The sequence below is a fragment of the Glandiceps talaboti genome, chromosome 7 (genome assembly GCF_964340395.1).
Source record: "Glandiceps talaboti chromosome 7, keGlaTala1.1, whole genome shotgun sequence".
In the NCBI taxonomy this organism is placed as follows: domain Eukaryota; kingdom Metazoa; phylum Hemichordata; class Enteropneusta; family Spengelidae; genus Glandiceps; species Glandiceps talaboti.
Window position 1 is genome coordinate 24,016,888 of NC_135555.1, and position 14,144 is coordinate 24,031,031.

Consider the following 14,144-nt stretch of genomic DNA (forward strand, 5'->3'; position numbering starts at 1 on the left):
AAGGTTGTCAGGTACATTTATAAACAAATACCAATAAAACGAATAAGGAAAATGCAAAGTATGTCCTTACTATTTTGATTAAATAACGTTAACATGGAATAAAAGTGTGGATTCCATCAAAAAACTACACATAAGGCCAGAAAAAAAAAGCTGTTCTACCTACCCATATTTTTGGCATTTCAATTTTTTTTTGGTGATGGGCAAAATATCCTCATGCTGGCTTTGCATGTCAGTGAAATGCACACTTTGTTTCTGTACTATGTGTGATACGAATTGAAGTGTGCAATATAATTTACGTACGCCAAGCTGAGGCGTCGTCGGACACACACGTTTATTTCGGGACTAGATCGTTCTACATAGAGAGGGGGGGGGGGGGTTGAATACAAAAACGTTGGTATCAAATAAAACTTTGTTTTGCCAACGTAGCTGATCATCCCTACATATAGTTTTACATCCCTCATGACAGACTAAATGACAAAGTAGACAGCAAACATGTGATATAATTATAAAAAGACACATTTTAGCCCTAATTTGCATATTACGTAGGGAATCATCATGTCATGAACAAATAATCTTGATTTATTCACCCCTAAGAATGTTTCCACCAAATTTCATGCCAATCTGCCCAGTAGTTTTGGAGTTTTTTCACCAAAAATAACATTTTTTGACCCAAAACCCAAATCATTTTCCTTTGAAAAATTTCCCAACTAGACACCCAAAGTAACATGACCACCAAATATCAAAGCAATCAGTCCAGCAGTTTTTGACTTCAAGTTGCTTATACACACACACACACACACACACACACACACACACACACACACACACACACACACACACACACTTTGCCTATAGCACTACTGAACCTTATCAGTTCAGTTGTGCTAAAAAGTAAATTTGGAGGAAACTCAGTGAAAAGATCTGTAACAATGTCATTTCTAGAGTTACAACGTATAGACACAAATTAATGTTCCTGTGGCATATTGAGGGCGCTCTTGTAGGGCGCTGTAAAGTAAAGGAGAAGTCATTGAGGACATCAGTCCAAGCGCTGTCACCAAGAAACGACCATTGACTTTTTGTTTTTTTAATTGCTTTGTGTGTGCATTTTAGGCAAGTCCCCCTTTTCACAATTACTTGTGTCGTACAGAGCAACAGATCATGCAGATGTTTCATATGTGTTTACTTAGTCAGGTTTAAGCCGTTAAAAAGTAGGGCCTATGCTTTTCCAGAGCTATATTTTCCCCAACGAAGGGTCTTTTTATCTCTGGTTTTTAGTGCGAGGCCAAGCTAGAGCTGACTTTGTCTCTAAGTTGCGACAACAATTGATGTGTAATCACTTTTGTCTTTGGACACATCTCTAGTGAGGTATTAAAGCCTGGTGGCAGCGTAACCCAGCAATGTAAATAGCTTGTTGCTGTAAGTTTGTGTATGAAGCCACGAGTGCAATCAGAACATCTATCCTAATTCATGGACTGCAGTGTCATGGAACTTGGATGATGGCACACCCCTCAATCCCGTTGCGACCTTTCGGACGAATGGGGGCGCTGTAAATCCTGACCGCAGCGTTACAGGCGTTGAGTGAGTCATAGCACAGACAAGAATCTTGTCTGTGGCTATTCTTGTCTGTGGTCATAGCTATTGCATGGCATGAGCGAGCGTCGTACCTTGCAGACTACATAATATAAGTTATTCAATGTTGAAAGGATTGTCATGAGATACGTGATTTTATCAAATTGTCAAAGAGATGTTTCAATGTGACCAGCTACTTTTGATACGACTAATATACCAAATCATCGCGTCGTCGAAGGGGACGCCGGGACTCTAATTAAATCGCCCAAATCTCGTTCACCGTGCACTGGCTTGTGGTATGACCCCCCGTGGTCTGACCCCCCATGATATAAATATTAAAGCCAGATTACTAATTGTAGGCCTATTTCGCTACGTGTGTCTTAGTGCGCGTACTTGTGTTGACCTCTCAATTTCAAACTTCTGTTGAATAACGAGATATTCAGTCATCAACCATGCTCCACTTGCCGACAGCCAAACGATTCGTAGGCAAAGTTGTAATGATTACAGGATCAACTGATGGGTGAGTAGTGTTTTCACTATTCAGTATTAAATGGGGTACACGAATGCATGAATACGGTACAGAGTATGGTAGCGTTACACCTCAAACCACAAAGAGAAGTGGTCGGAGGTTATGTACATATTAATTTATGTGAAAGGCTATAGAATATATACGAAATATTTACGACGGGAGGTGGAAATGCTTGGCTGAAACACTGCACTGTCGTGGGTTTGAAGGAAAGGTATCAGTGCAATATACACTATATGTAAGTTATCATACTCTCTCTTTAACAACTGACCTGTTGTATCTAAACCAGTGACCTCGACCCCGACCCCCTTCTGTACACAATGGTCATGGGATATATTTCTAGTTGCATTATGGGAGTGACCTAGGGATCGTAACGATGTGTTCAACACGAGTCCAACTTCAATTTCAGGTTACAAATAAGGGTATCGGTGCTATAAATTTAAAAAAAGGGAAAGGGTAATACACGATATTGGGGATGTGGCGGTATCAGATTTTGTACTATAGTCTATAGTATATAATGTACAACAAGATTAATACGTGTGATAATGGTCTGCGGCCATTGAATATAAAATTAAATAATGACAACAATCAACTGTTTACTTGATTTAACTATAACACATGCCTACCAAAGCATACATGTATTTTAGTTTAGAAGTGCAAATATAAAAATTCCAGTTATTAGGGGGCTTAATGTGGTCCATTCCAGCCTTACAATATTTATCAGGCTGTTTTCTCGTTTTATGATCACTGCAAACAGTTGTTCTTATGTAACTAATCACAAATGGAATATTTACTACAGCTTTTAAATGATTCACTTTAATGTTTTCTAGTGATCATTTAAAAGCCTATTTTCAAATATTATATTCATACATGGTCTGTTACATTAGAATTGGACTTGGCATTGCAAGAAGACTGGCTCAAGAGGGCGCTGATGTTATGATATCAAGTCGTAAAGAGACAAATGTTGACGATGCTGTAAATAAACTAAAGTCTGAAAATTTGAGTGTTTCTGGAATTGTTTGTCACGTAGGACGAGCAGATCATAGGGAGAGATTGATTAAGGAGGTATGTACAAAGTCTAAAAAGACACTATCGACCAACAAGGTGTTTTCGAGATACATATGGCTAGGTCACCTGGGGTCACGGTACTCGATGTTGATCACAACTTGTGCTTTTTGCTGAAACGTCTTGAAAGCGCGCATTACTATGTATTGTCAGCCTGAGTAGACGAGTCGGATACCGATTTTATTTGCAGTTTTTATTCAGGAATTAAATTCCCAGTCATTTTTGTATGTTGTGAAGTAATTGTAAGTTATGGTGGTGTGAGAGAGGATTGGGTCTCTCAAGAGTGAAGGGAAACAGTTACTGGGGTCAAACATTGGGGATAATGTTGGGAGTGCACTGGCGATGTTGTTGTGGGTTCAGACAATGTGGGTAGTGCACCCATCCGGGTTTTGGGAGTCGTGGCCTTCATATCTGCCAATTTGATCCATACACATGTATTAATTAAAGCAGTAGCTTCACCCAAATTTACTGTGGTGTTAGGGAACCTTTAGTAATTACAGGAGGGAGGGCTGGAGAAATTAGGGGGTGGGTCACTTTTTACAAATCGGTCCTCAGGGAGGGCCATATTTAAGAAAATGAAAATAAGGGCAAATTAGGGAGGGTCTCATTTTACCTTAACTCGTATTTTTAAATCTAAGCTTGCATTATATTGTTACTTTGGCATGACCCCTCTGCTGCCACCAGCTCCAAATCATACTGCTACCACATCCCACCACTGCCAGAATTGTAAAGTAATATAATGTATGAATGAAATGAAGTGAATTAACCACTAGTTGTTGTATGAGGAGAGGAGCGGGTCTCATCACAGTACAGTAAAGGGTGCATGGTGTGGCAAGATATTGGGGATAATGTGGTGGATTAGATATGAGAGTTCTGGCCTTCAGCTCAGCGAATTAAATTAGATTTGAGAGTTCTGGCCTTCAGCTCAGCCAATGAAATTAGATTTGAGAGTTCTGGCCTTCAGCTCAGCCAATTAAATTAGATTTAAGAGTTCTGGCCTTCAGCTCAGCCAATTAAATTAGATTTAAGAGTTCTGGCCTTCAGCTCAGTCAATTAAATTAGATATGAGAGTTCTGGCCTTCAGCTCAGCCAATTAAATTAGAGTTGAGAGTTCTGGCCTTCAGCTCAGCCAATTAAATTAGATTGAGAGTTCTGGCCTTCAGCTTTGCCAATTAAATTAGATTTGAGAGTTCTGGCCTTCAGCTCAGTCAATTAAATTAGATTGAGATTTCTGGCCTTCAGCTCAGCCAATTAAATTAGAGTTGAGAGTTCTGGCCTTGAGCTCAGCCAATTAAATTAGATTTGAGAGTTCTGGCCTTCAGCTCAGCCAATTAAATTAGATTTGAGAGTTCTGGCCTTCAGCTCAGCCAATTAAATTAGAGTTGAGAGTTCTGGCCTTCAGCTCAGCCAATTAAATTAGATTTGAGAGTTCTGGCTTCAGCTCAGCCAATTAAATTAGAGTTGAGAGTTCTGGCCTTCAGCTCAGCCAATTAAATTAGATTTGAGAGTTCTGGCCTTCAGCTCAGCCAATTAAATTAGATTTGAGAGTTCTGGCCTTCAGCTCAGCCAATTAAATTAGAGTTGAGAGTTCTGGCCTTCAGCTCAGCCAATTAAATTAGATTTGAGAGTTCTGGCTTCAGCTCAGCCAATTAAATTAGAGTTGAGAGTTCTGGCCTTCAGCTCAGTCAATTAAATTAGAGTTGAGAGTTCTGGCCTTCAGCTCAGTCAATTAAATTAGATTTGAGAGTTCTGGCCTTCAGGTGTTGAATTAATTCAAACACAAAGTCACTTTGGTAGTAATAGTGGGAAACAACAAATGCCTTTAAAAATATCACTGTGGTGGGATCTTACTGCAGAAACATTCTCTGTCTGTAGTAGGATTTGAAGCCAGGACGTTCTGATAACTATTAAATCTTGAACCTTAAACAACAACACCACAGGGAGCTGGAGGCAGTGTTAAAAATGTTAATGTCTTAGTTTGTATGCTCTTTGTTGTATATAAATCACTTCTAGTTTTTTTGACCATTTAATAGAAAGCATGACAACTTAAGAGGTTTTTAAAAAAACTTTTTATGTTGCATTTTTAAATGTTTTTTAGACTGTGTCTACGTTTGGAGGAATTGATATTTTGGTAAATAATGCTGCATTTATGCCAACTCGTGTATCTTTGATGGAGGTAAGTTCACTGATGTATGTGTATGTGTATGTGTGTGTGTGTGTGTGTGTGTGTGTGTGTGTGTGATATGTTGATCCTTACATACATATATACATATATATATATACATACATACATACATACATACATACACACACACACACATACATACATACATACATACATACATACATACATACATACATACATACATACATACATACATACATACATACATACATACATACATACATACATACATACATGTCCCCGAATGAACTGACGAACTGATGTCGACTTGAAACCAGAATTTTTGTTCAAAAATTTTCTGTAGAAAGATGGGTAATTTGACCTGGAAGTTGAAGCTGACCTGGTTTAACCGATGATCTTCCCATGTATGAAATGTTTACCAAAACCTAACCAGTTCTTGACATTACCCTACAGGACACGTGCACCAAATAAGAGTTGCTGGTATGTTGTTGAAGGAGGCCAATGAAGGAATATATCATCAACAGTGGGAGGGGGAGAGGAGAATGTGAAACTACACATTAAAAGAATTGATCAGACATATATATAAATTAATCACACACATATACATAGCATTTATTACTCGATCCCAAAACTTTGGTTATACCTAAAGTCAGCAATTTCATGCCTTTCTGCATTTTTCCTAGGCTACTATTTTGATGATCTGATACTATTGGTTGATGGTATCAAATTAATTGAAAATATTATAAGTTCACTCAGACATTCAGATTTTCTGGTACGATAACATTCACTGTTTTCTTTCCAAAATTAGACAACCGAAGAACTGTGGGAAAAGGTTGGTATACTGAGACATCTTTGTCAAACAAGATATAAACTGAATGCGTCAAATAAGGATTGTTGTTCATATATCCTTTGTTATCATCAATGCATATACCAAATCACATGAAATTTCAAGCATGCCTTATTAAGTCATAGGACATATGTCATCGTCAATGTTTGCACCAAATAATGTGACATTTGAAGCACATTGCAATAAGATATTCCCTAATTACCAAAAATGATTCATTATGCAATCGACTCAATGACTTCATTAAGACCTACATACAAACTTACATACATACATACATACATACACACACATACATAAATTTAATACATACATACATACATACATACATACATACATACATACACACACACACACATACATACATACATACATACATACATACATACATACATACACACACACACACACACACATACATACATACATACATACATACATACATACATACATACATACATACATACTGTACTACTTGTTTCATTTATCTTCCAGGTCATGGCTGTGAATTTTACGGCACCGTTCTTCCTAACACAGAATACAATACCACATATTGCAGAGAGAGGGTGTGTACATTTTAGAGCAATTACTGTAAACTGTATGTATGTATGTATGTATGTATGTATGTATGTATGTATGTAACATATGTATGCGTCCATCAGTAATATACCTTTTTCCTGAAACTTGTCACAAAAGTTATATAAGTACATCACTTTGTTTTGTAATATATGCAAATTTGACAAAATGGCGGTCATATTGTTGATGAAAAATCAATTTGTTACCACATAAATCGAAACTATCAGTGTCAATTATCAAAATCAAGTTATTTTTGCATATTGCAGAACTTTGCGACATTTTAATGTGGCTAATTTCTTTTACATATTGTGCAAGGGTAATTATTCAAGGGAAATATATTGATGCATTATTTTTCATGCTCCTGTCACTTTTTACAAAATGGTGTCCATATTCTTAGTAAATAAGTAAGAATTTACTGCACGACTGTTATCAAGTTTAAACTATTATTTATGATGACTGTGACCTTAACCTTCAGGGGCATTTATTGAAATGAAGGTATGTTTTGCTGATTGCAGACTCAGCTAATGCAGAACAAATAAAGGGTAATGCACACATATTTTGGCAGCTACATCTATGTACAACTAATATATTTTTATAGTGGCTTATTATATGATCAGTAACCATAAGACATCGTCAGTTTAATTTAAGTGTCTATTCTGAAATGTTAATGACTAATCTGCTGCTGTCATTACATTTGACCTCCTTGCTCTTAAATAACAATGACTTTATTTCAGCCACAGTTATTCATTTGATGTAAACTATCTGTTTCTGAATAACTAAAATTTTGCAATGCATAGATTCGCCATTCAAATGTCTACTCCAGAATTATCAGTGGAAAGCTTTTATACCTTGCCTGTTCGTGTACATTACTCAATATTACCAGATATGACCTTTCTGCTGTGATTGCTAATGTGTATTTGGATTTGACCCAGACCTTTACCCGCGGTTTGCACTTGCAAAATGCAACAAAAACTTAAGCTCCATATATATGTATAATAAACATTTTGTCCATTAGTGACACAGAAGTGACACACACACACACACACACACACACACAAATATATATATATATATATACTATTACGCTCTGCCACTGCAGTATAGAGCACTGTTTTAGCAGATTGATACTCACCGAGTGATATATATATTAAAGACTTGTTTTATTTACTTCAGGGGTGGTAATATACTGTTTGTTTCATCGGCTGGAGGCTATCAGACGGGTGGCTGGGTACGTATATCTAGGGACGATTTGAATTTAAGCGTTTTAATGTCACAAGTTAGGGCTATCGCATGACGTCATCAGAATATTAGTATGACATATTTGTATCTGAAGTTGTACTTTAATGGTATGATATAATGATGATGCAACTAAATGGGTTAACCAATCCAGGAAATAGAGACATTTTGACAAACTGGAGAGTCATTTTATGATTTTACATCCCCTACAATTACTTGCTATTTCTAGCAAATATCAAGTTGATCCTGTGCCATTACAGGGTATCTTTGCTGTGGTCCATTGCATGATGGGAGTCAGCAGAAATAATATATCCGTGATTGCAAAGTGAACAGACAGAGAGACAGAGAAACTAATATTTAGATAGAAAGGTAATTCATTTGATATTAACGATACGATTGTCTTCATTGATCCTCTAGATAAGAAATGCGTATACTGTTAGCAAAACGTCACTTTTTGGGTTAACAAAGGCATTTGTTCCTGAATGTTGGAAGAGAAATATCAGAGTCAACTGTTTAGCTCCAGGACTCATTACGACAGATTCAAATGTTGAGGTAAGGCATTTACTATTCTATATTGTATTTGAAGTATTAGGGACCTTTATGGATGTGTTGTGTACACACACACACACACACACACACACACACACACACACAGTGCACACACACACACACACAGTGCACACACACACACACACACACACACACACAGTGCACACACACACACACACACACATTGATGTATTTTAAAACCATTCAACGAATATTGTTATCATTCAATGTATATTGATTAAAAAAGATAACACAGACAGACACACAAATGCAGACATGTCAGACATCACCAAAACATAACCTTATAGGTAGTAAAGTCACACACATTGTTATAATGAGCATTTCCAGGTAATGAAGTCAAAGTAGGTCACAGCGGTCAATTCTAATTGGGAGGTTTACAATCATGTGCCATATAACATGTCACTCCATAACTCAATTACTTAATTTGCTATTTAGTGAATTACAGATATGGTATACACTTATTCAATAATAATTTGATTCCTCTTTCATGTCAGTTTACCAAACTAATAAGTAACAGATACGCATTTCAGATTTCTTATGTACCAATAGTTGATGTTGTACGTACAAAAAGTATCATATTACGTGTGTATTCATAATTTTGAATTCACATTCTTTTCATATTCATCTTCTTGACCTACTGGACGCAATGTGTCATGGATTATTCAACGCATATTAATCAATATATATATATATATTAGTCATTCAATGCATACTGCTATCATTCAGTGTATATCAATCATTCAAATTTATATCAATCATTCAAATTTATATCAAACATTCAAATTTATATCAAACATTCAAATTTATATCAATCATTCAAATTTATATCAAACATTCAAATTTATCAATCATTCAAATTCATATCAATCATTCAAATTTATATCAAACATTCAAATTTATCAATCATTCAAATTTATATCAATCATTCAAATTTATATCAATCATTCAAATTTATCAATCATTCAAATTTATATCAATCATTCAAATTTATCAATCATTCAAATTTATATCAATCATTCAAATTTATATTGCTATCATTCACACGTGTATATTAAAGTGGTCTTATGGATGAGTGTTTGGATATTTATTTTGGATTTTTAATTCATAAAACAATTTTGTCATGGCTTCCTACTTGAAAAATCAATATGAAACAATTCCGTGTTTGTAACTGAATACATTGCAAAAGGCTAAAAAGTGTGTAAATAGTTTGTTATTGTACATACAATAAACATTTTACACATTTTAGTACTCTTTTGCAATATATTGAGATACATACAATGGCCTGGCATATGGTCTTTCAAGTTGGAAATCATAATTCTTTTTTATTAAAAATCCAAAATCAATACTGTATACTCCATATGGCCACTTTAATCACTTATATCTAAGATTAATAAATCTTGGATTAATATTGAGAAAAACATCAACATTTATTTATTTGAACACAACATTTTATTTCTAAAATCAGCGGCATTGAAAATAATATTAACAGAATAAATCAACACGAAAATGATATGATATACATGTTTCATAGATTCAATATTAATATGGTGAGTCCAAAGAAAAGAAACATACCAAAATGTATTTTCATATCCTTAAATAAAATCATTTATGCTTGGTGTTATAGTAAATGCACTATAGTAAGATCATCTGTATGTAGGTAAGAAATAAGTGATTTGTCAAAATTATCCATGGGGTTGGATTGGGGCAATTTGGAATATATGGTCTCTATTGGAGGGGTTTTTGCTTTAGGTTGATCATTCGAGTTACAGAGAGAGGGGGGGGGGGGGGGGTAGTTTGACAAAACCCATGCTCAACTTCAAAACAGCAGCCCCCATCTTGTTTACAATGACTGGCTCCTTAGGCAGAAATTTAAACAAAATGTTTATTTCCGATAACCTGACTACAGAAAATAGGGTAGGTAGGTTTGGGAATTTGTTTTATTTTAGGTTTTATTTTATTTTAATTGCTTCGATCCAAAGACAAGGTACTCGTTTGTCACACTACTTCAATAACAGTTGTTGATGTGTAATAGAAGCAAATGAAGACAGTTATCGATTCAAAAGTAGACAACACAATGCAGACACTGCTGTTATAAGCTGAAATGACATCATTCCTCTCTGGAATGTGATTTGAAAAAAAATAACTAAAGATACTTTGTCAAGAAAGTCTCTACAGGGAAATATAAAGAAAATTGTCATAATTTTACCTTTTTGCATGTAAAATCTGTTAAGGGTATGAGGCTTAAACAAGGGTGGGTCGGGTTCTCGGAAACACACTATTTGTTATTTGGCCCTTGATCCAAGCACAGGGATCAATTGATGCAGTGTCTTCACACAAATTTAGTGATCAATGGTGACAGTAGTGGGAAACAACCAATGCCGTAAACTTATCAATTATCAATGTGATGGCAGTGTTGGGATGAAATCCTTACTTCGAGTCTCAAACTTTGGTCCATATTCACAATGATAGCATTTAAATACATGGCCCTTAACATATTTGAACAAGGCGAGGATTATATTTTGGAGAAGGAAAATTTAGTGGTCACTTTTATGCAATAGGCCACGCTTGATTTTCACCAGCCTTCCCATTTTAATTAGTTATTGCTTTCCAAAATAAACCACTTATCGGTAAACGATGCGGCCATCCGTTTCAGATAAAGTTCATAAGCATATGTGCATAATACTTAAATTCATATTTTTTTTGGCTGGTTTCAGCTTCGAACCGATCCTGAAATCTTGAAGTTAGCTGATGTTTTAATAGACATGAAAAGGTAAGTTTGTTATGAGTCCACCGCTATCTAGATTTCATTATATAGGAGGGCTGTTCCACTTTGAGTTTCTTTATAGAAGTTGATTTCCACTGTCAGTTTAATGTAGTGCACTATACTGTACATCTCTGAAGTTGAGGGGGGGGGGGGGGTTCTGTATAATTACACATTAAAATATGTGTAGCTGGAAGGAGGGGGCGGCTACGAATATTCTTGGGTTCATTTGGGGGCATGAAAGTTTTTGAGGCTGCAAACATTTTTTGACCAAAATAATTTCTCCCCAGCCTTAATTCTGACCCCAACCTTATATGTTCATGCTTTGGTCTTAGTCATCACCCTAAGGAGGAGACGTTCACTCTCAGAACAACAATGAAATCAGCCATATTTACCAAATCAGATTTTAATCACAGGGATAGCAGTGTAATACCAAAATAATGTAATATATATATTAAACCCAGATTACATTATACTCGTGAAAAGCTTATATAACTCAACTTTTACAACGTAAATGAATCTCGATATAGTGGATGTATATAGTCTTTCTTCATATTTATATCATATAATATTCAATGCTTTTATCCCTTGCCTTCAATCCATTATATCAGACTTGGAACCATAGATGAAATGACAAAAGCAGCTGCATTTCTGTGTTCTGAAGACGCGTCATATATAACTGGAGAAATACTGGTTGCAGCTGGTGGTTTTCCAACAAGGCTGTAAGGCTCTATGAACCTTACCAGCATTCACAAGTTTTTCACTTCGTTGGAATGTTCTTAATTGGATTATTTTGTTCATCAAAATATAAAATAAAACTTACTTAAATGGGAACGCCCTCAGCACTCCAGGAAATAGATACATTTTCAGAAAGTATGGGTTCTGGAGAATCATTCCAGGTTTTTAGATCGCCTACAATTACTTGCAATTTCAGATAAACATCAAGTTGATATTGTGCCCTTATAGGGTATCATTGCTATGGGTCAAAGCATCATGGGAGTTAGCAGAAATAATATATTTATGGATGAACAATGAATACTCATGAGAGATGTTTTACGTTGAAGGAAATATGAGCTTGGGAGTCATGATGCCTTTATTTCTTTGAATGGCATTCCAATAAAACATAATTTCGAATTGCTATCTGTAATGATCAAAAATTGTCAATATCAAGATCAATCAAGTCCAACGGTCTTATAGCTAGATTATCACTTTAAAAAATATCCCAACGAGCAGAAATATTGTCCTATTTTGTATTTGTAGTTTCGAATCTTTCATGTTATATAGTGGTGGTGGTGGTGGTTGTGTTTATGATGATGATGATGGTGGTGGTGGTGGTGGTGGTTGTGGTATTACGATAATGATAATGGTGGGTGTGATGGTTGTGGTTATGATGATGGTGGTTGTGGTTATTATAAAGATGATGGTGGTTGTGGTTAAGATGATGATTATGATGGTGATGTTTGTGGTTCTGATGATGATGGTGGTGGTTGTGGTTATGATGATGATAGTGGTTGTTGTTGTGATTATGATGATGATAGTGGTTGTTGTTGTGGTGGTGGTTATGATGATGATAGTGGTTGTTGTGGTGGTGGTGGTGGTTGTGGTTATGATGATGATAGTGGTTGTGGTGGTTGTGGTTATGATGATGATAGTGGTTGTTGTGGTGGTGGTGGTGATGGTGGTGGTGGTTGTGGTTATGATGATGCTAATGATGATGATGATGATTTATTTCAATATACATTTGTAGTTTTTGTTATTTACGTATAAAAACCATGATTATACTTTACAAATCCTGTCATGCGTACATGCCTAGTGAGATAATATAGCTTGATAGTTAAAGTACCTCGTGAATTTATCTTATAGTACTTTAGGATACTACGACCGGTAAAACATCCACAATATCACCACCTATACATACAGCGCACTCTACAGTCCATTGTACACAGAATTGGGTCATCAGACAGCTAGTGACATTTAGCTCTCCCACATTTGGAATGTCATTTACAAAATTAAATGTCAGTCACATCTCAGATTGTAGTCGCAAATCATGTTCACATAGTGGACAGAATAAAATCGATCTAGGGATAAGAATTAGGCAAATGAAATAGTATACTCCTTCACCAGATTTAAACTACTGATTGGCTTCCATAAAGGTACAGTCTTGCAATTTCATGATTTATGCAAGAAAGTTAGCTCTATATCTGTGATTTTTCAAGTCCCAATGAAAGTTATTTGTCAAAAATATTGTTCAAATGCCCGCCTCCTATTCTCAGCACGGGAATTTCAAGATTGCCATCCTCGACTTCGCTCGGCTTTCATGATCCCCTACATACGCGGGATATGCACATCCGTTTCCTTGGCAAATAATAAACAAAATTCAATTCTTAATCTAAACACCACTAAGAATGTTCCCATCAAATTTGAAAGGTCAATGTTTCAAAAGAAATTATGACACTTGAATTTAGTCTCTAGCTATGTATTAACGTGTTTTGAGTTATCATGATTGTTTGCTACAAATATGGCTGCCATTGAGTAAAAAGTGATTATGAGCACCAAAAATAATGTATTTGTATGGTTATCTGGTTTACCAGTATGTATACACATGATCTAAAAGACATTAACCACACATTAATACTACAAAGTGTCTGCAATATGTAAGTTATAGCTTAATTTTGATGGTCTACCCTGTATGTCAAGGTAAATGTTAACAGTCACCCATACAAGAAAATTTGCATGTGATTACATGGGGTTAGACACTTGAACAGAGTCTATGTATTGAGGAGTTGGAGTTATGCAGTAATATAGTGATTTCTTACTCCAAATAAAATTACATGAACACCAAAATTAATGC

General features: G+C 35.7%; 1 protein-coding gene across 1 annotated transcript; it reads left to right on the forward strand.

Annotated features, from left to right (window-relative positions):
• The first annotated feature begins 1,783 nt into the window (after positions 1 to 1,783).
• On the forward strand, positions 1,784 to 12,633 carry LOC144437661 (dehydrogenase/reductase SDR family member 4-like). The gene is made up of 9 exons (XM_078126658.1): positions 1,784 to 2,089; positions 2,983 to 3,160; positions 5,259 to 5,336; positions 6,115 to 6,138; positions 6,646 to 6,716; positions 7,900 to 7,954; positions 8,380 to 8,514; positions 11,247 to 11,302; positions 11,905 to 12,633. Exons 1-9 carry the CDS (start codon positions 2,022 to 2,024, stop codon positions 12,017 to 12,019), a joined length of 780 nt encoding a protein of 259 aa, XP_077982784.1. The 5' UTR covers positions 1,784 to 2,021; the 3' UTR covers positions 12,020 to 12,633.
• The last annotated feature ends 1,511 nt before the right edge of the window (positions 12,634 to 14,144 follow it).